The 23,666-nt window shown below is 38.8% G+C and overlaps 1 protein-coding gene across 1 annotated transcript in view; it reads right to left on the bottom strand.

Moving 5' to 3' along the window:
• The window catches only part of ITPR2 (inositol 1,4,5-trisphosphate receptor type 2), a 438,944-nt gene that overhangs the window by 398,294 nt on the left and 16,984 nt on the right, over positions 1–23,666 (bottom strand). Inside the window, exon 2 of the mRNA XM_090272941.1 lies at positions 5,514–5,584. Coding sequence (XP_090129067.1) covers positions 5,514–5,584 — 71 coding nt within the window. The remainder of the gene's footprint in view (positions 1–5,513; positions 5,585–23,666) is intronic.

The raw sequence follows: 23,666 nt of genomic DNA on the forward strand, positions 1-23,666 counted from the left end.
TGTTCATATGTGAGGCTATGTGACAAAGTGAAAAATAAAATAAAATTTCAGTGTATAATTGTGTGTATTGAGGAGAATCGTTTCAGCGTTTTTGGAACTTCAGTTCCTCATTCAAAAAACTGGGGGGATTGCACTCTACTTTTAATAGCCTAGAAGCTCTAAAATTGTATGATTCACTTGAAAAAATCAGAGTATGAGAAACAAAAATCTTTTCAAGTCGATGTGAGAATACCATTAGTCTGGCCAAGGCCAGAGGAACTGAGGTACAGTGAAATAGACACTACTGTTTCTTCATGTTTTATCTAGAAAGTAACAGTAAGGGAGGGTGCTCGGAAACTTGGCAGGGCAGTCTGGAAATGCAGGGGTGGTATTGTTCTGGGAGGCAAGTCTGTGAAAAAGCAATGGTTTTTAAAGTCAAAGGGAATGGGGGAAATACACTTCGGCAGAGAAAGCTGTGATGCAAGAGCTGTGAACCAAGTGCAAGGACTAGGCATTTGGGACTCCAGGGTCAGTTGATGACTATGGAGCAGCCTGAAAACCAGCAGAGGCCAGCCCATCTCCAGGAATTCTCCTCTGGGGCCCCATCAGGATGGGTTCCAAGAATCATAGGGAAAGAGTCAGAGCTTCAAAAGGAAACCCAGAATCTCCAATAGGAAAAGGACCCAACCTCTCCCATGCTGAATGGAATGAGAAATAGTTTAGTCTTGAGCTAGAGATAAAAAATGAGAGCAAACTAGCAAGGACAATGTTAGATTACAGGAAAAGCTGGGCCTCCAGGGGCAGGATAGAGCACCTTGAGTGATTCATGCTTTGAACCGGTGCCCATTGAATAATATGACACCAAATATCTGTATATCTGTATATAACTACCTACCGGGAATAGAGCTGTTGCCCAAGGGTTCCCTCAGACACACTAAAATAATCTTTGCACTTTAAAATGATTCACTTCACTGGGAAAGAGAAAAGGAAAAAAATTGGCCACAATACCTGAAAGTTGATCTTCGAAAGTGATCTCCCCTGACTGACAGAGAAATAAGGCTACCCAGGCTACTGGTAGTAAGGTGTGGGGCACCCCTGGGAACCAAGTTTTATCGCATAAGCCTAGGCAAAGTTTGGGTCCCTCATCCAAAAGCATGTAACGGCTTTTTGGGAGGGTGGGGTTACTATGCAAAGCTCTATGCCTGGAAAACACAAAAAGAAAAAAATAAAACCCTGTCCTGGAAGAGCTTCAAATGTCAGAGTAGAGAGAGATGTGTTTAAAGGAGATACACCATGCCTAGCCTAACTATCACTTGTATACTGAGAGAACACTTCCACATTTATTCTCTGGCAAGACTCAAGCCTCACAGTGCCTTCTGTGGTGGGTGTTGCTCTTTTTATTATCCACCCCTACTCACACCAGCCAATGACAGATGTCCTCTGAGGCTCAAAGCAGTTAGGTGACCTAGTTCAAATGACACAGCCAGCGAAGACAGTCAAAACCTGCACCCCATGCTTTCTTCCTTTTACAAATACAGATTTGTTGCCCCAGTTTGCTTTTAAAGCTTCTTCTGTCCAAGGAGCTTCAGTGCACAACGGAGTCTCTGTGCATCTGCTTTTGCGTACCGTTTCCACCCTGACCTTGCATGCCTCTTCCACCTGAGGCACAGAGGTCTTCTTCGCTTTAGGAAAGTTTTCACCCATATCCCTTCACATGCTGCTTCATTCTCATTTGTTCTAGCTTCTCCTTCTAGAACTTGATTAGATACTGCCAAACCTTCTCAGTCTACCCTCCAAACTTGTTCATGCTTTTTACTTCTTTTCTTTCATTCTATTGATTACGCTATTACAGTTCTCCCTATTTTTCCCCCTTTGTCCTTCTCCACCCAGCACCCCCTACTCCCTCAGGCAATCCCCACAACCATTGTTCATGTCCATGGGTCATGCGTATAAGTTCTTGGGCTACTCCATTTCCCATATTGTATTGTTTCCCTGTAAATTGTTCTTAATTTCAACTAGTGAATCCTTTGTTTCTGACTGGATCTTTTTTATGCTGTTGAGGTCATCACTAAGTTCCTTGAGCATCCTTAGAACCAGTGTTTTGAACTCTGCATCTGATAGATTGCTTATCTCCATTTTGTTTAGTTCTTTTTCTAGAGTTTTGATCAGTTCATTCATTTGAACCATGTTTCTTTGCCCCCTCATTTTGACAGCCTCCCTGTGTTTGTTTCTATGTATTAGGTAGAGCTGCTATGACTCCATATCTTGGTATCATGGCCTAATGTATAGGTCTCCTGAAGGGTCCAGTGGCACAACCTCCCCTATCACCCAAAATGGGTACTCGAGATGCACCCTTTGTGTGGGTTGTATACACCCTCCTCTTGTAATTGAGCTTTGATTGCTATTGGCAGGTGAGCAGGAGGGATTTACCCAGGCCAGTCAGCTGTCTGTGACCACTGACCACTGACCACCAACCTCTGCCCTCTATGGAGGTTCAGCTGTGCAGTGGCAGGGAGGTGTACTCTAATGTGGTCTGTAGTTGTCCACTGTGTGCACAGGCTCTGGGGTTTCCTGGGTGGTTCAGGCCAAGGTCAGCCTCCACTTAGGTTCTGTCCAGGGCCATGATGCATGAGCTATAAAGCAATCCAAGATTACTGATACTTGTGCTAGGATTGAAGGTTCCTAGGCAAAACCAAGCTATTTACCTAGGCTGGCTGATACTAGTGCCCAGCATGGGGCCACTTAGCAAGAGGTACAGGGGTTGGGGCCTGAGAGCTCACAGAGGCTAGCTGTTGCTTGTTTTAGAGGATTTAGGAAGTTGTGAAGCAGAAGCCAAGACCAGACATTCGTATGGAAAAACCACTGTTAACAACTTGAATGGACCCATAAGTTGGGTGGGATAGAGCCTCAGAGGATCTCCAAGATGGGGCAAATAGTGTTAGGCACATTGATGGAGTCCAGATATGGTACCCACCCATCTGCCAGCTCCGTGGCTCTGTGGGGGGAAGGTTCAGAAAAGGGACAATGGCCTCTGCCTGCCTTCGTGTCTGGAAGAAAATTGTTCGCTAGCTCTCATCTTGATGCCAGACACTTCAGTTCCCCCCTGTATGCCACTAGTGCCTTTTAAGCTGCTACCCCAGTGCTGGAGCTCAGAAGGAGTGAGTCTGAGTAAGACCGTGTTTGGGTTCTTTAAGAGTAACTGCTTGGAACTCAAGAAGTTTCTCCCTGCTGGTTTTCACAGCCAGAAGTTATGGGGACTTAACTTCCCGGCACAGGACCACTGGGCTGTGGGGCCTGGTGTGGGGCTGGGATTCCTCACTCCCAAGATATCCCTCCTAAATATTTATCCACCACATATGGATGTGGGACCAGCCCGTTACATGTCTGTGCCCCTCCTTCCTACCTGTCTGGATGAATGTGGTTTCTTTAATTCTGTAGTTGTCAAGATGTTGATTCAACTCAATTTCTGATGCTTCTGAGTGATGGGTGTTCTGTAGTTTAGTTATAGTTTTGATTTGGTTGTGAAAGGCAACCATGTTTACCTATGCTGCCATCTTGACTGGAAGTCTTGTCTCAGTTACTTCATTGACATTTTTCTTTTTTGTATCTCTCTGCACTGTATCCTGGGTGAGTTCCTCAGATCCCTTTGCCAAAGCACTAACTCTTCTCATCTGTATAAATATACTGGATCAAACTCTTTGGAACCTATCTGTCCTTTTTCATACTCTCTGTTCTTTCATTGGGGCTTTTCTACCCTCTTCTATCTCTGAAATCATTTCAGGCACTTATTGCATAGTCTCCAGCAGGTTGTTCTGAAACACTACGTTTTGTCACAACTGCTATTTCTCCCTCATGGTAGTTTTATTATGAGTTTATCCTTGTATACTCAGAACCAGCTCAAAATGGTCCTATCCCTTTTAATGAGATACTAGGTTGCCTTTCAGAGACTGCAGACCAAAATTGCATGTCATGAAGCCAAAACATGTTCAGAGGAGAGAACTTTGACCTCCAGTTGCACCAGGAACCAAAGTCTCACCACTACCACCACTACCACGGCCACCCCACTGAACCAAAGAACAGGGACATAACCAGAACTTGAACACAAGAACCCTTTCAGAAGCCGAAGGTCCATTGTCCAGGCAGATTCAGTGTCAATGCCCCTTTACCATAAACAGCCAAGTTATAAGTTCCTCCAATTTAAATGTGCTCCACCAGCACTTTGCATACCTGTTCCCCTAGCCCCTTAAAAACTATTAACCTAGTCTATCAAGATGGATTTGAGGCACTATTAGGTCTCCCATCTTCTTGGTTAGCACCTTCTCCATTGAAGAATCTTTTCTTACTCCAAATTCTGACATTTTGAGTTTTGGCCTTCCGAACTGTCAGGCACACAAATCTGGGTTTTGATAACAATCTCAATGGTTATGGTGAGAAGATCTCATTTGCCCAGGCTAGGGGAGTGTCCCCTAGCTTTATAGTAAGTAGTGTATCTACCACAGTCTGTCTTATGTTAATTTTTCCACCTGGGAAGAAATTTGGATCTCTTATTCAAAGTGACCAATATAATTCAAAGTATGTTTACTGTGCTTGTCACTCTCTCCTCAAGGTTCTGAATTTAAGTTAAATGAAATACAATATTCTTATTACGAGAACTGTGTGGAAAGTGCCTATCACAAAGTGAAACATGGGAAATACTGCCCAAATGTTAAATATCTTTCTCTCCCAGGGTAGTAAGTATCAAATCCTGACTTGGCTCTAGGACTCTGGGGACTTCCTTGAACTCTCCAGATTTTTACCCCTTATTAAAGCCACTTTTTACCATGCAAGAAGGATGCTTACATACTGTATTCAAAATGAATATTGTTTTAAAATTATTTTTATTCTAGTAAGTACACACAAACTGTGAAATTGATTTGAGCAAGCTTTTAATTACTGGTTTTAGTTGCGTATGATTCTTTGCAGAATTTATTAATCTTTTTTTCATAGTAGTCTAATAATACTCAGTCTTCTACTATGACCAATTTCTCAGTGATACCTTCCAGCTATTTCTAAAAATACTCTTAGAAAAGCGTGCTAAGACAATTGTTAGTTATTAAACACCATCTAAAGTGACATTTAAAAAACTAAACAAACACATCCCTGTTACCCTCCTGAAGATTTTACAAAGATAAATTAAGGAGCTGCTAATAAAACACTAACATTTATAGTATAACTGTCACAGAAATATATACATGTTATTTAGCTTATTTGTTGGTTTGAAAAGTGGCCTCTCACAGTTCATTTCTAAGATTTTCCTCGAACATATAGACTACTGTCTAGCAAAAAGAAAATATATGGAAACTATTCTTTCATTATAAACCCTTCAATGTATAAAAGAAGAAACACAATGAATATATTTATGAAAAACCTTATCAGAGGACACATTTGTATTTGAAAGTTCCACATTAAACAAAGTTTCAACATTTCTTATTTTAAGATGTGAAAATAACCTCTGTCCCCTTAGGTCACATAATAAATATATGTTTATTTCTTACCTCTGAACTTCTTGGGAGGGTTGGCAAGGTCCCCTGCCTCCGGGTGCACCACACACCTGTCATCCACTAACCTAGAAGAAAAAGCATGATGACACTGTTAACATCATCATAGTCAAAAAGCACAGGCAGCATGTGGATATTGTATTCTTACTATTCTTTATAATAATCATGGGTTTACAAAAATATTTGGTTATAAAGGGATTAACTAAAGCATGGTTTATGAAATATGAAGTTAAGAAACATTACAAAGTGGTAGGATACTGGGTAGATAAATTATGACATAGAAAAACCATGGAATACTGTAGAATTATGCAAAATTCTATTTAGAAAATGTACAAGCTAGCAAAACATTTATAATATGTTGTGAAAATAATTGGTAATAAAATCAGTAAGATCTCATATGTGTTTACATACACACACACACCCCTCTTACAAAAACATATAAGAGGAATGAAACACAGACACCAACACGTTAACCTTAGATTACTGGTAGATTTCATTTTCCCTTTTTTTTCTGAGTGTGCGTTTTGTTTTTCACACAGGGAATCTGTAAGCTTATGAGGTCAGGCTTACAGAGTGACCACACAGTGAGTGAGTGGATTTAGACCCTGGCTCAGTCACATCCTAGCTAGGTGACTCTGGACCTCCTTCTTTCCATCTATAATGTAAGGACAGAGTACCTACCTCACAGCATAGTTAGAAGGATTAAATGACTTACTATCCACAAAGTACCAAGTACAGTTTCTGACACACAATAAGCCCTTAAATAAGTGTTTAACAGAAAAATAAAATCCAGGACCATACCTGCCTTATTCCTCACCATACTGTCTGCTTCTAGAAGAGTGCCTGACACTTAGTAGGTACTCAATAAATATTAATCAGCCAGGCTGGTGTGGCTCACTGGGTTGAGCGCTGGCCTGCAAACCAAAGGTTCACCAGTCTGATTCCCAATAATGGCACATGCCTGGGTGGTGGGCCTAGTCCCCAGTTGGGAGCATGTAAGAGGCAACTGATCGATGTTCCTCTCACACATCTATGTTTCTTTTCCTCTCTCCCTCCTACCCCCTCTCTCTAAAAAATAATTTAAAATAAGATTTTTTAAAAATAAAAAGATAAATATTAATCAAATGAATAAATTGCCTCTGTAGTTACAAAAACATATGTCATGCCTTTTAAAAGTTATAAGAAGCCAATTTCTGTCCTGAGAGCCAAGAGACGTGACTATCCTGTCCAAAGAGGAATATCTAACTACCGAAGACTTACTAATGTGCATTTTCTCCACTGACTGGGTGGTGGGAATAACTGGGTTTTTACCCCAGGATATTGTAAGAACGCATGTGAATTAGTTCTAAGTTTGTGAGTTCACCTGAAGGAAAATGACCAAGTTGCAACTTTCTTAAAAAAAAAAACAAAACAGAAACATGTTAACCAGACTCACTAGTATGCATCAACTACAACACAGAGTAAAACCCAATTTGTGATCAAATGTCCCGTTGAGCTAGGGAGATTATCCAAATCGAAACTTTGGTTCCTGGTTTATCTGGTTACCAGAAGCAAACACTTCCTAAATCACTAGATTTTCCTATGGGATCCAATTTCCACAAAACAAAATGCTAATTTGGTCAAGCAACATGGTTCTTTCTTTGTTTTTGTTTTTGTTTTTTTTAATATACTTCATTCACACTGGTTTACTAAAATGTGGTTTTACAAGAGCTGCCAAGCATGAAAAAAATTCCTTTTAAGAGTTTTTAAAACTGTTTTCTTAGAAACAGGAAGTCACATTGGGTCAAGAGAAAGCAAACTCAAACCTCTACAATATCCCACTTCAGTCTGTAACACTGAATGCAAAAGGCTCAGAGTCCTGAGACTGTCACAATGTAATATTTAGTTTTTTTTAAAAAGGCTGTGAGGGAAAGGTCAGCTTTTCTAATTAGTTAAGACACTTAAGAGTTCAAAACATAATAAAAAACAGTCTTATTTAGAGCATATTAAAATTATATTAAAAAGTAACAAAGACATTCTATCCATTCTTGGTGCCTACCCATTTCCACAGAACTACAGGCTGCCCTTAGAATGCCCCAGAGAGTCCCCACCTGCTTGGGTTAGCCAGCCATCAGAGCTCTGGGAAAACTAAAGCTATAAATCAGATCACAGTGCATTTATGTAAACACTTATACCTATCCTCGATTACCTAGTACCTCAGATAAAAACATAATAATTAAGAATGACTTCAGTTCTCAGAATTTGTCCTATTCCTTATACCCAAATGTCTGTAAAAGTCACAAAGATGATCATTTCATCATGCAAACTTAAAGAACTAAAACTGAGAATGGAAGAAAGGGAAAGGCAGAAAGAAGCAAGGAGTGTGCATCTGTTATAAAGACATATACCAGCAATTATCAACTGTTATGTCGCAAAATTCTTTTAAATCTGCAATACCTGACTATTTAGTCAGGGGGCAATCCCTTAGATTGTCAAATAAAAAAGTGACAACAGCCAACACAATAGTCATCTGGTGGAACGAATCAAAATCATACCTTTTGGGTCAGAACAACAAAAAATATTTTTTTGGCGCGTTTTGGTGTGTCATGGAATTTTAGTAATTAGTTTATGTGAGCCAGGATATGAAAAAGATTCAAAATCGCTAACATACACAATCATTGAAATTAAAAGTTAAACAGGATTTTAACAGTAATCATTGGCACAACTTCTACAATATTCCCAACAACCTCTTCTTGAATACCTACCTCCAGGGCCAGAGTAGTCCCCATTTACTGTCTTTCTGACAATACTGATATCAGAAATGTGTTTTACACGGAGGTGAAATAGCACCCTGTGTTTTCCATCACAAAACTTAACACATTTTTTATAACGACTTGCTTAACTGTCTGGATCTTCCAATAAATTGTTCAGTCCAGTTGTTGAATCCATCTTGTTTACCATTATATCCTTGGCATCGTCTAGAATTATTTGCAGTGATATGAAATAAATATTTGTTACATGAGTAAATTAGTCAGTGAATAAGTGAGACATGCTTCCTTAACAACTTCCTCTTTTTGGTTCCAGTTCTTTCTTCTGGAACTAGACAGACTACTTTGTTTTTTTCTGGAATGAACAAGGCTATTTCTCTCTAGTTCTTCCTCATTGGGGTATTGTTTTCTGTGATTATGAGTTTTTATTTGTTTGTAAATTCCTAAGTAAATAGACTACCATTGACTTTTTTTTTTTTAATATACATGAGTCAAATGTTAACTGGGTATATAGACACACCCCACAGAGAAATCCTTGCAAACATGAATCTGGAAACATGTATAATAGTGTTTCAGGCAACACTGCTCCAGATGGCAAAACTGAAAAACACAGATGTCCATCAGTACTAGCATAAATAAATTATGACTAAATAAATAATTTCATACATTGTATAACTATTTTAAAAGTAAATAAATCTGGCTTCTGACCTAAACTGTCCCTCTTCCCCACAGATTCCCTACCACCCTGAAACATTATTCAGCTCCCTCCTGCACCTTCATTTAAAAGTAGTACTAAAATAGAAGACAAAACACTTGAGCTCTACTCCTTGGTTAGCCACTCTACAACCAGCAGCCTTTACGCTAGTCACTTAACATTTATGAGCCTCATTATTTAAATGGGTTCCTTCTATTTCTGTGGTTATCCATTTCTCTGATCCTGTTTTGTAGTCAGAGTTCATTTGTAGTATCATCCTTCAATATCAGACTCTTATTTATAATATCTGCAGTTAGAAAGTTTAACTGTCTATGTTGATTTTTTAAAGTGTATCCATTATTTCACCATCCTAAGCAAAGTACTAGTATGTGAGTTTGTTCCATTCGCTCACCATAGTCTTAGAACATAATATTTTAAAATTTTAAGATCTTGCTATTTAGTGATACAGACTCTTTTTTTTTTTTTTTAACCAGTATTCAAGTTGCCCAAATTAGGAGTCAACCTCCAGGCTTGTTGATTCTTGTTTGTATGCAATTAATTTGTCTCATAATTAAGAGTACCTTAACAAGAAATACTAGATTGTACAAATATCCAATTTTATACCTTATATCTGATAGGTCCTGTGAAGACACTCTTGCACAAAGCCATAAACAATCTCAATCTAACAAAGAAGGAAATAACTTCATTACAAAACTTTCTGCCAAGAAGTGTTCTAACTTGTAAATGCCAAACAGATGCAACATACCAAATTCTCACAGTTGTCCTTATATTTTGCCTTTCTATGATGACAAAAGTTAAATTGCTATTTGACATTTGAAGTTTTAAAAAGTTAAACCAATACAATTTAACATTATCTTCTCTTTCTAGATGTCTTATTTTAATAATACTTTTTTACTAACACAAGTATTTTAAGATTGAATACTAACCAGGCATTTAACTCCTTATGTAAGTTTCTCGATCATGCACATTTGTTGCTGCTAATATTCATAAAACGGGTTCCTTCCAAAGTTAAAATTGTGTTTGTCCTTAGGTATTTAAAATATTTCCAGTTATGTTTCCATGAAAGATAAAATCAACTTAAACCACTTTTAAATTATAAAATTAACACTACATTTTGAAGTGCACTACATGGAAGAAAACCCCTGAAAATACTGGATGATCCCTATATTTAAATTTTGATCAGTGCTACCATCAAGACCAAATGACTTAAAGACCTTTAAAAAAAATAGGTATCATGTGGACTACAAAAGGAATGCTGTCGCTCACATGTTAGCCTTTTCAGAATCGTTGCAAGAAGCCATCATTTTGTGAAACAAGTATCTTCAGTGTGAATACTGATGCAGCTGGTGGGAAAAGAAACTAAATGAGTTCCATACCACCTTTCAAAGAGAAATGTGTATATCTGACCATAATTTCAGAAAGAATTTGTCTGAGTATGGGAAAGCTTAAAGCCCTAAGCCAACCAAAGAAAGAAATCATGACTTTTTCTTCTTGGATCTAATGAATTCCTTTTCTAATCCTACTTGACATCTTTGAAATCTATTACTATTGCAAGTCAGCTGACTTATGTGGTGTTTTCTCCTACCCCATCCATTGCTGTTCTCCTGAAAGTCAAAGTATGTGCAAAGTGTCTTTCGGTATCTAGAGGAGTTGAAATCAGTTGTTTAGTGATGGCTGAGCTGACTTAACTACTATCAGTTTTCCATCACCTGCAAAGAGTTAGAAATATCATAGGCCCAGGAAAAAGTGACTCGGTAGGCAAAGTTCAGGTCCTGAGTTTTCACAACCTGGTTAGCACAAATCTAGAGGTGCTCTCACGGAAAGGTCATAAACTGAGAAATTCACCTAGTTACACTCTCTAATCCAATTATAGACCCCTCCTTTGCCCCATAATTCTGCCTGGTTTTGGTCACACAATTATCAAACAACATTGAACAGATATTATAATTAAAAACTAAAAATATATCTATTATAAATGTTTACAGACAAGAAAGATAATTTTTTTGAAAAGAGCAAAGAATAAGAATCCATCAAAAATGGCCAGATGGATTTGATCAAGAATTTTTAGAAGCGAAAAATAATTGATGAAATAAGTAAGTGGATTCAAGACAGTAAACTAGACACAATTAATTAATAACCTGGAAGACAGACCTTAAGAACCTACTCAAAGTGAAAGAGAAGATAAGAAGAACAGAGAAAATATGAAAGAAGGGTTAAGAAATACAAAAAGTAGGATGAGGTTATCATGCTTATACAATTAGCATCCTGGAAGGAGAGAATCCACCAAATAGAAGAGAGACAATCACTTAAGCAGAAACTTCTTTGTTATGCTGGCCATTAAAAAAAATAAGTAATTACTTATTTTCCTGTGTTGACAATTTTTCTCCTTTACACTTCAGTCCTGGTGAAAAGGGACTACCAACAATTGTGGGTTATGTTGATGTAAATACATGTAATGAGTTCCTTTTAGAGAGAATTCTGTGACCTGGTTGTGCTACATCACAGGATTAGTCATCTGTAGAAAGTATATCTCAGAGAAGGAAAACTCTGACTCCAAAAAACCTCCGCTGCCTTGCGGCATACCTCTTCAGGGGAAAGGCTAAGGGAGTAAACCCCGACAGAAAATCCGGAGCCGGAGTCCCTAAGGCGGTTTGACGTTGTAGTCAACACTGGCAACTCCTGCGGCGCACCTGAACCCAAGCTGTATCGACTCCGTCTTTCCCTTGGACCCTTCAGCTGCGAAGAGAGGGGGGGTCTGCTGCATGGGCAACAGCAGACCCTCCATATTACCCTGCCCAGGCTCTGTAGCTTCAGCGTCATCGTAAGATGTCGATTCAACACGGGAGGAGACAGATACCATGTCACTCCCAAGTCGGACTGCACAGCCATTCTCGGCGGTGCAGATAGACTCTTAAGAAGCTACACCATCGTCTCTCGAGACGGACGGCTGCCGACGACGGAGAAAGTATATCAAAGACCAGATTCAGGTCTCAGTGGTTATCTCGGGGTTATCAGAAGGCTCCACTTGCAAGGCTCCATTCAAAGCTTCTATGTTCAGGATCTTCTCTTCACTTCCCAGAAGAACCAGAGGTCTATAAATCCTTTGATCCTCTGGAATATCTTTGCAGCTATCTCTAAATCCTTTGATCCTCTACCTCTGGAATATCTTTGCAGCTATCTCTTTGCAAATCTCACTACTGTTTACTAGACACTTTGAAGTATTCTTTGCATCCCTCCATCTAACAGGACAATTGACATAAAATCCCTTAATCCACCAGCACAGATGAGCATCACTGCACCCTTGGGCACATTTTCCTGATTTTTTCCAAGGCATGAACATTCAATGGTTATGAAAGTTTTATTATCGCTACTCAATTTATGCTTATACATAAGATATTTTATTATTCCAGTTAGGAAAAGATATCAGTATAGAACAAGAATAATAAAAGCATTTTATTATGATAGAGCCTTCCAATTTTGAGAGTCAATGCTTCCACATTTCATCAGTCACCACAGAAAACATGAAAAAGAGCCTGGAAGAGGCCTCCAAGAGACTAGAAATACAAACTGGGTTTTGAAAGGATTGAGCAGATCTTCTGTGATCTCACAATCTTGATCAACACATGTAAGTGGTGTCAGGTTTTGAGAAGAGAGGCAATACTTGAAAAGATAATGGCTGAAAATTTCCAGAGATAATGAAAGATATGAATCCACAGATACAGAAGACACAACATATTGGGCTGCCAACTTCTCAAACTCTACAATACAAACGAGAGACTATGGAATCATTTCTCTAAATGCTGAAATAAAATTTGGCTATCAAGTTAAAATTGAGTACTTGGCAAAATTAACTTTTAAAAAAGGGATAATATCAAAATATTTTTAGATAAGTAAAAACTAAGAATTTACCAAAAAAGACTTCAGGTATTGATAAAAGAAATGTTATCTTAGTAGAAAAATATAAGTTCTCAGAAGAAATATGGAGAAAAAAACTGTTGAAACATGTAAATTGAACTAAGCAAATACTGTCAGTCTAAAAGAATGATGATGACTAACATGTGAGTTGAAAAAGCACAGCACTAAAATACCAGACATCTGCATATAAGTAGAAAGGAAGTGACTTGAGTTAAATAGTTCCCTGGTTCTAAACTGCACAGGGACAAGAAAAAGCTTCAATTGACTTTATATTTTGAACATGTATATTATAATTTTAAAAGACATTACTGAAATAACAAAAACAGAGTATATAAATACAAAACCAGCCAAGAGGAAGGAATATAATAAAAATAAAATACAAGTGAAAAGTCAGTTGCTGTCAAAGAATTTTTTTAAAAAGAAGAAATAAGGGAAAAATTATGATTAATATAAGGCACAAACATTCAATAATGAGAGGGTAGAAATGTGGATATCAATCATAATAAACTTAATTTTTAACTTATTTTAAATACAGATTTTCAAAAAACAGATTTTCATATTGGATGGAAAAACATCCAACCACATGCTATTTACATGAGTCTTACCTAGAACATAAGCAGAGTAGTACTAACCAAAAGAAAGCTATGGCAGTGATAGTATCAGAAAATAGACTTTAAGCAAAAAAAAGTAATATTCACAATAAGTAGGGCCATTATGTAAGAAGTGTTTCTGTTCTCCAAGAAAATATAACAATTCTAAATTTATGTGTAATATCCACAAATTATATAAAGCAAAATTTGGAGAACTACAGGTAGAAATTAACAAAGGCATTATCATAGTGGAAGAAGATTTTAACATACTTCTCAATTACGAATAGGGCAAACAGACAAAATTTAGTAAGGATACATGCTTTGAAACCTATAATTAATAATCCTTGTCTAAATAGAATAAAAAATGGAAAAATAATAATAATCCTTGTCTAAAGGATGTACATAAAACGTATAACTTCTCATGGAAATATACGACTCAACAACTGGAGAAGTTTTCTTTTAGGGCACATTAACATAGCAGGTCCCTCAATTATTTGGTTTTCATATCCCTACTATATTTCTAAACTATAGCCTAAATTTATAGGCTTTTAAAAAATATTATTCTCTTGGCTCAAAGTGAACATATGTTAGCTAAAACCCCATATGCATGCAACATCCAGAGGTTTAGGGTCTCCTTCTATGATCTCACCATATTTGACAGGCACCCTTTCAAGTTGTTACTTATCTTATTACACATCCAGTGACATGTCTCTAATAAACTGTGAGCTCCTTGGAGACTGCAACAGTATATTTTTAATCTTTACGTTCTCAGTACCTAGCACAGTGCCTGGCTTGTAGTCAGTATACAAAAAAAATAATTGCTGAATGAATGAACTGATACTTGAACAGTCCACAAAGCTAAAGAAAACAAATTGCAAAAGACAAAATGAGGTCGATGATGATATAGCAGGAAGATCACAGGAAGGAAAGATGAAGTATATAATAATGTTACAACTGTTTGTCCTTGGGTCATCCCCTCAGCAAACCATAAAGGAGCATTTAAGTCTATATTCTAAAAGTGAATAACTAAATGAGACCTCAAAAAAATAATCCAGTCAGTAAGAACTCCTAAGCAGAACAGAGAAGAAGTTTATCAAAAACATTTCTTTCCTTTGAAATCTCAGAGTACAATGCAATCAGTGACTGGTTTTATAGCTGGAAGGATCTGCCTCTCCCCTGTTCCTTTAGCATGCTATCCTTTTCCAGACTAGAGGACTAAAAGAACAAACTATCACTTCCTGGCTAATTACGCATAAAAGAGAAACATACCTAGGAGGGAATAGCTGGCAAAAAAAGTTCCCTGGCAAGAAAACCTTCTGGCAACTACAGACCAATTTCCACAATCATTACAGCATGAGAAACTAGACTTTTTTTCCGGAAAGTTTCAGGTTATAAAAGTTACCTTGTTAAAGCTACAGGCAGATGACTCTTGTTTCTGAGTCAGCCAGTAATAGGACATGTCTAACAACTGCCAGAAAAGGAGAGAGTTAAAAACACTTCTAAAAAAAACAAAACAAAACAAAACCTTCCCATTCCCGCATAATTCCTTCAGAAATACAGCTTCCAACATTTAATTAACCATGGCTAAATGTGAATAATAGGGGTGTTTTTTTTTTAAACTGCAGATGTCATTCTATGGTCACACCTATAATTAGTATGGATGGAATCAATAGGCATAAAACACACTTTTAAGCCATTTCCGTGCACAAAGAACTTATTTGTGTTACTGGCAAGGACCCAATTGTGGCTGAAATGACAGATATACCCTCTTGTGGAGTGTTTTAATTAAAGAGTAGAGACCTCTCTTTCTGGGACAGAGTGAACAACTCCTTACCAGAAAATAATGAAGCAACCCACAGGACCTCTGTGAAGCCAAGCCAACTGAGGGTGAAACCAAAGGTAAAGAAAAACAAGCAGAAAAGTCTGGTGGCTAAAAAGAGCTACATGTATGTGTGTTAAATTCAATTCTTTCCCTTGCTTCCAGGCTGGACAAAATTTTTTTCCAACCCCTAGAGGCAGAAATAGTAGTGCTCTTAAAGTAGAATCTGTTATTAATCTTAGGTAATGAATTTACCTCTAAATTGCAAGGATACTCTTAGTTCTAATCCCTAATCATTCAAGCAGTAATCATCACAACCACAAGCAAAAGTTCCCAAAGAGTGATATTATTGGCTTCTGCCAGAATAGGACAAAATGGGGTAATATAAATTAAACAATTTTTTTCCTTTCAAGATTCTAATATCATAATTGTACTATTCCATAGGACCCTGGCTGGTTTGGCTCAGTGGATTGAGCGTCGGCCTGCGAGCTAAGTGTCGCTGGTTCGATCTTCCAGTCAGGGTACATCAGAGAAGGAAAACTCTGACTCCAAAAAACCTCCGCTGCCTTGCGGCATACCTCTTCAGGGGAAAGGCTAACGGAGTAAACCCCGACAGAAAATCCGGAGCCGGAGTCCCTAAGGCGGTTTGACGTTGTAGTCAACACCGGCAACTCCTGCGGCGCACCTGAAGCCAAGCTGTATTGACTCCGTCTTTCCCTTGGACCCTTCAGCTGCGAAGAGAGGGGGGGTCTGCTGCATGGGCAACAGCAGACCCTCCATATCACCCTGCCCAGGCTCTGTAGCTTCAGCTCTTAAGAAGCTACACCATCGTCTCTCGAGACGGACGGCTGCCGACGACGACTATTCCATAGGTCTATGACGTTATTTCTCTTGACCAACTATAGAGTTGAGATTACACTAGTACTAAATTCAGGGGCTGGTTTGAAAATTAACTGATTTGATAATGCAAAATTCCCAGTACTAAGGTTAACATTCAACAAATGTTAGCCATCATCAATATTAACATTATTTATTATAAATGCCCAGCACAAACTATATAATCAATAATTATTAGCTATCATCATTTTCATCATTATTTATTCTTAGCATTTAATTGTTGAAAGTTCAACAATAAGGTAATCACTTCAGAAAAAATGAATCTAAATCTCTTCACCTGGGAATTCATTCATTCCACAGATGTTTACTGAGCAGCTACTATGTGCCAGGCATTGTTCTAAGAGCAAACAAAACCAAGACTCTTGCAGGAAAGAGTGGGGAGGAGAAAACAAACAATAAACATAATAAATCCATAAATTATACAGAATGCTAAGGGATAAATGCTACCAAAAAAAGAGAAACATAAAGGATGGTAACAGACTTAAAGGAGGTGAAGGAGGTACGCAGAACTGCATTCCAGGCAGAGGGAACAACCAGTGCAAAGACCCAACAGCAGGAACATGTTTGCAATGTTTGAGGACCTGCATGGAAGCCAATATGACTGATGGAAATGAATAAGGTGATAGAGTGGAAAGGAGGTCAGAAGGGTCAGGGAATGAGAGGGCCAGACCCTAAAGGGCCTCTTACATCATAGCAGACTAACTGAGAGTGAGATAGGTGCCACCGGAATGTCTGCAGTAGAGAAAGGTCAGCAGGGTTGGCTGATATGTACAAAGACCCCTCTGGTTGCCAAGCTGAGCACGGACTGGTGGGAGTGAAGGATACAGAAGCAGAGCCCACTTTGGAGACTCACCCAGTAAGTGCGAGGCGGGAGGGTCCAAAAATGCATTTCATAGAAACTCTCAGTATCGTAACTAAGGAGAATAGCAGGAAAATTCAGGAGAGAAGTAAATAGCTATTGTCTCTTTAAGGGCTAGTATACTGATGGGGAGGGGTGAAATCATACATATTATTTATATTTATTTACCACACAGTATTATGGTAATTAGTATTGATAGCAACATAGTAAAATAAGGTGCAGTTAAGTACTTCAAGGTCAAAAAACTAGACAGTGTCTGGCACCAAGTAAACATTTAATAATCACTTAATTCAGTAAATTAATTTATTCAACCTCTTGGTGAAATGTTATTCAAACAAGACTTTTAATAAAAGAAAAATGACTTAGGCCTACTGCTCATGAAGTACAGTGTTAAACATTAACTTATAGTCATGTGCCGCTGAACAATGGGGATACGTTCTGAGAACTGCAATCCTTGGCGATTTCAGCATTGTGCAGACAACACAGAGGGCACTTACATCAGCCTAGATGGTCTAGCCTACTACACACCTGGGCTATATGGTCTAGCCTATTGCTCCCAGGACATACCATATTGGAGCCAATTGTAACCCAACAGTATCTATGCATCTAAATATAGAAAAAGTACAGTAAAAATAGGGTGTAAAAGAGCCCTGGCTGGGTGGTTCAGTTGGTTGGAGCAATGTCCTGTACACCAAGAGGTTGCAGGTTCGACCCCCAGTCATGGTGAATATAGGAGGCAACCAATCAATGTTGCTCTCTCCCTCTCTCTCTCCCTCACTCCCTCTCCCTCTAAAATCAGCAATAAAAAATATCCTCAGGTGAGGATTAAAATAAGTATATATATATGGGGACCCCCCCAAAAAATTGGAATTATCTTCTAGAAGGCAGTTCTCTTGTAATTCAGGTTTCCCCTGCTAGATGAGTGTTCTAGGAGCCCATCTGTATCAGTGTACCAGCTGGTGGTGTTGCGAGAGGCCACAATGGGCTTCAGTGAATTTTTTTTGAAGACTCTTTGAACGCATTTGCCCATTTCATGATGGGTGATTTTCAAGTGCTCTGCCCACACCCTGCTGAGTGTTCAGCAGTTTTTTGACCAAAAACAACATGACTCCCATGCCTCACCCGCCCTATTCACCCGATCTCACCCCAAGCAACGTTTTCTTGTTTCCACAGGTGAAAAAAGTCCTCAAAGGGAACCATTTTGCCAATGTGGAAGAGGTGAAACAAAAAATGGCAGAAGCATTAAAATCCATGAGTTCAAAAACTGTTTTGAGCAGTGGTAAAAAACGACTTGATAGGTGTATGGCATCAAATGGAGAGTACTTTGAAGGTAACTAAAGTTTAAACATGTAAGAATAAATACACAAGTTTTTATAAATAAATTCTGATTTGGGGGGTGTATCCCCTCATATATATATGGTATAAAAGATACAAAGTGGTACTCCTGTACAGAGTACTTAGCATGAATAGAGCTTGCGGGACTAGAAATTGCTCTGGGTGAGTCAGTGAGTGAGTGGGTGGTGGGTGAATGTGAAGACCTGGGACATTACTGTCCACTACTGTGGACTTTAGAAACACTGTACACTTAGGCTACACTAAATGAATTTAAAATTTCTTTCTTTAATAATAAGTTATCCTTTGCTTACTGTAACATTTTTACTTTCTAGAGTTTTCTTTTTTACTTTGTGACCCTTTTGTAAGAACACAGCTTAAAATACAAACGATTGTGTAGTTGTACAAAAACATTTTCTTAATATCCTTATTCTACAAGCTTTCTTCTTTTTTTTTTTTTTTTTTTTTTTTTTGTACACTTTAAACTGTTTTGTTAAAAACTAAGACACAAACAGCCACATTACCCTGGGCCCACACCAGGTCAAGACCATCAGTATCACTGTTTTCTACCTCTACTTCCTGCCCCACAAGGACCATAATACGCATGGAGCTGTGGTCTTCTCTAACAGCAATGCCTCCTGTAGGACCTGCCTGAGGCTCTTCTTGAGGAGCTATCACTCTTTTCACAAATACATCCATGATGCTTTGCTCTGTTTGTCTCTTTTTCATCACAGATGTGCTTGTAAGCAGATAATGCACCATGAATGAATGAACCTTCTTCTCTGCTAATGAAAATCTTTTGGTGTAGGGGTCCATGTTTTCATGCATTTAATGACCTCTGCAAAAGCTGCTGCTATACCCTTCACTGTGAATTTTCTTGGGGGTTCTTTTTTTTCTTCTGAAGGTTCCTTTTCTCTTGCCTCTTCTTTAGCTATGCATTCCTATTCCAGTTCCAACAACTCTTCACTAGTCAGTTGTAGAGGAATCACCTCCAGGAGCCCCTCAATGTCACCCTCATCCACACTCAGGTTAAACTTGTCATCGCAACCACAGCCTTGTTGATTTTTTCAACCTTTTGGCTACAATAATGTAGCACACCTACAATGTCACAAGGCAACGGGAATTTTTCAGCTCCTTTATAACCTTATGGGACAACTGTCATATATGCCATCTGTCATTGACTGAAATGTTACACAGTACACACAGTACATGACTATGTATGAAAGAGGCCTTGGGCATATGTTACTTTTTATTCTGCCCTTGCCCTTTTAGAAACTTCCCTTTCCCACTTAAAACTCTTTCATGGCATGGTTAAGAAAGAATGGAACCCTTCTACCACTCAAAGGAGGGTAAGACCTAGGCTGGCCCCTCTCTCTCCCATCAGCCCTGACACAGTGCTTGTCCAGAGAATAGTACTAACCCAAGCAGAGGCAAAGTGCCTTTATACAAGCAGATATGAACAATAAAAGAAAAAGGAAAGAGTTTTATCTTCTTCTAAGATCAGGCCTTATAAGGGTAAGTGTAGGCCTAGAACTGCCAGGAACCATTTTTGCCCACCAGGGGTGGAAAAAGTCTTCAAGAGACTAAAGCCTAGGAGAAAATAAGTGAAGAAAGAGAATTTTGGTCTCATCAACTGATGCTGCACCTGACCCAGAACCCACTCTTGGACTTCCCAGTAATGCAAACCAAAAAGCTTGTAGTTCATTTAAACTGACTGGGTTTCTGTTCCTTGCAAAAGAAGTGAATGAAGCCCTGGCTGGGTAGCTCAGTTGGTTAGAGTCTCATCCCGATACGCCAAGGTTATGAGTTCAACCTCCAATCAGGGCCCATACAAGAATCAACCCGTGAATGCATAAATAAGTAGAACAGTAGGTTGATGTTTCTCTCTCTCTCTCTTATCTACCTATCTTTCTCTATCTCTCTCTTTCCAAGTCAATAAATAGAAAAGAAAAAGTAATAAGTAAATGAAGGTCACTTAGCTAGTAAAGAGCTGATAAAGTATAAGCAACTAGAAAATCCAGACTAGCCACATACCAAAAAGTAAAATATGTTGACTTTGTTATTCAACAAATATTTATTGCATGCTAATTATGGGCAAGGCACTGTCCTAGGCACCAGGGAAACAGCAAGAGAGCCCAAATCCAGAGCTTACATTTCAATGAAAGCACCATGATTGAATGTTAGCATGAGTACTCCTAAGCCTGGGTCCAAGGAGGGGACTTCAGGAAGTCTTGTATACCCTCAAATATGTGTATATTCATGGGAAGCTGCAACATAAATTTTCTCTTAGTCTCAAAAGGACATATAAACCCCAACGAGGTTAAGAAAATCTTAGAGCATATGCATACTTTAGGATCAAGATGTCTCAGTTATTTTCTTTAATTTTAATCACTGATTTTAAAGAGACAGAGGAAGAGAGAGAGAGAAGAAACATCAATTTGCTATAGCACCACTCACAAATTCACTGGGTGCTTTTTCTATGTTTCCTGACCAGAGATCAAACCCACAACCTTGGTATAGCAGAATGATGCTCCAACCAACTGAGCTACCCAGCCAGGGCTCTCAAAGTTCTTATGGAAATTCTCATATCTTAATCTTAGCATGGTTTTGTCCAAAGAAGACACACTCTATTCAATAGGCATTTCACAGACATATCATTCTCCTTTAAAATACATTAGGAAGCTAACTCCTTTAATAATTCCTTTTTTTGATGGAAACAAAACTAATAGCTAATGACTGGTTGTTCTAACCCCAAATAAGCATCTCAAATATTAACAGCATAATTAAGGGCTATATGGAGAAGAGAATAAAACACATCCTCTCCTCTAGATCACAGTCGCTGTCCGTGGCCACAGAGAATTCGATAACTTTTTTTTTGATGGAAAAGAAAGAAATGGCACATATCTCTTTCAAAGGAGGATCTCCCCTCAATTAAGTTTTAAAGGGCCCCATTTATAAATATTGCTACTGTCAATGGCCAATTTTATTTTTTTCCTTTGCCATCAGTTTAATTTAAATTTGGCAGTCTCTAAGATATAATTTAATACAGCAAGAGCAATCAAGTACCCGCAACCAAAATATCAGTAACTCCGGAAAGTCACAGGAAAATTAACATTATAGAAGCTTCCCTTGAATCTATCTACCTCATTTTTTAAATTTTAAATGAGGAAAATAATTTTACAAAGACAAGCTCAAGAAAGGGATCTTCCACATTCTGCCCTTCATTTGAATGGACGGAAATATCTCAGTCCCAATTTTCTGATTCCTTTCAGAGCATAGATACAGCCTGTTTCAGGCTTGCACTGCCTGAACCCAACAGGAAAGGTATCTCCTTTCATGTGCAAAACGGTTTTCTTCTAAACTGATACAGATTAGATTCCTATCTGGTAAAAAAGAAAAACAGGAACCAGGGTCACTGCTTTCCTTTCTTCAAAAAAACATCTTCCAGAGATACTTAAACTTCAGGTGACTCATGATCATTATTTTGTCACCAAAACTTCCTCTACAAATGTGATTTGGTGGCTTTCATTCTGGCTGCTCCTTCTTCTAGGCTACCAAAAGCAGATTCCTTTACAAGGCAAAAGGACATATTGCTCAACCTCCTGCCATCCTAAGGAATAAAACCGAAGACTAGGTAATCAAATGTACCCAATGAATTTTTTTATCCTACCCACCGATGCATATTCACCAGGTACCCATTGCCTCCACGATTCTCTAAAGGATGTCTCCCCAGGGACAGGCAATCTCAGCTGAATTTTGGTACGATTTTCCCAGTTCCCTCCAAGACGGTATAACTCTCGCCTCCTGGACAGGTGGGAGAAAAACAGTGTCGCCTGCAGCCATGAGTAAAACCAGCTGCATTCTACCCGCAGTATACACGCATGTTCTCCTTATTTCTCTATCTATATCCGTCTCTCTCACTGTTTCCTTTTTATAATGTCAAGCTTTAAGCAGACTTGGAGTAAAACTTCTCCAAAGTATTTTTAAACTACCTTTTTAGCAACTGTTTTTAGGGTCTGGTCACCTTGACAAACTGATCATTTCCAACAAAATTTCTAATCAAGAAGAAAACGACAAACCTCCACAGTCACCCTATCTTAGGAGACAAGATATAGTAACCAAATGTGGGTTTAGTAATATAGGCACTCTCTCCCATAAACCAATACAACTTTCAACTTTAAAAAAAAAAATCCTTTTAGCTTTTGCACATGTCAGTTACAATGCCACTCAGTATCACAAAATACATGGAAAAGAATACATCCATTAGGAGACAGACAATTCTTCAACTGTGTGTGGTTTCTGGATTGGACACTAAGGGCTTTGTCACTGAAAGGCCACATCCATGCAGGATGATGGCATCGGCTACCAGGATAAGTAGAAATTATACTAACTCATAAAAAAAATTTTTTTTTAAACCTTCACGATCCCACTTGGCCCCAGCTTTTGTCCTGTCCGAGGCAGGTCTGTGAGAGGCACATGATTCACGCTGGGCTGAGAGTTAGCACGACCGACAGAACCACCCTGGTTCCTCTTTTAGTTTCCTCTCTCAAAGTAATTTCATGGGTAGTCCCTATGGTTAACAGTCTCCAAAAATCCTTATAGTTCTTTTTTTCCCTGTAGTGTTTTCTATTTCAATGTTAAATTCATGAAACGGTATCTCTTTAGTTACCAACTCTATTCAACACTAAGCCACCAAATTCTCTACAGATGTAAGTAGAGACTTGCCACGCTCCCTGCATCCACCCTTTTCGATTCTTCCCTCCTCCTCACAATAGCACCACAGGGATGTTCAGTCTGTTCATACTTGCACACACCAATCAAGTGTCTTCCCTGGCTGTAGAAATCTAAATTCCAAGAACTTGGCTGTACAGGGGTTGTTACCAGGCCAGACTTGACAGCTTTGGTTCCCACGCCATCCTCCCCTCTCCCTGCCCGCCTGCAGCTGTCTGGGAGTTTCCCATGATAGTGGGGTACATCAACCCGAGCTCCGTTTGGCCTTGATGAGCCCTAGACTCACAGCTGCGAGATAACGACTGAATTCAATGGTTTCTTTTTTCTTCCCCCTATAAAACAGCCCCTCCTTCCCTAGGACCCCGGAGTTGGGCCATTCGCAGCACGGCTTCCTCTCTGCTTGCTAATTCCCTCAAATAAACTTCTTTTCTTCTGCTCGCTGCCCCATCATGTTTCGCTGAGCAACACCGTTCTTACATTACTCACAAGCATTCCAAATGTGGCCTAAAGAATTGCTTGCTAAGTAGCTAAAAGTTTTCTTTAAG

The sequence above is a fragment of the Furipterus horrens genome, unplaced genomic scaffold, assembly GCF_987537825.1.
Source record: "Furipterus horrens unplaced genomic scaffold, mFurHor1.1.pri manual_scaffold_4, whole genome shotgun sequence".
Lineage (NCBI taxonomy): Eukaryota > Metazoa > Chordata > Mammalia > Chiroptera > Furipteridae > Furipterus > Furipterus horrens.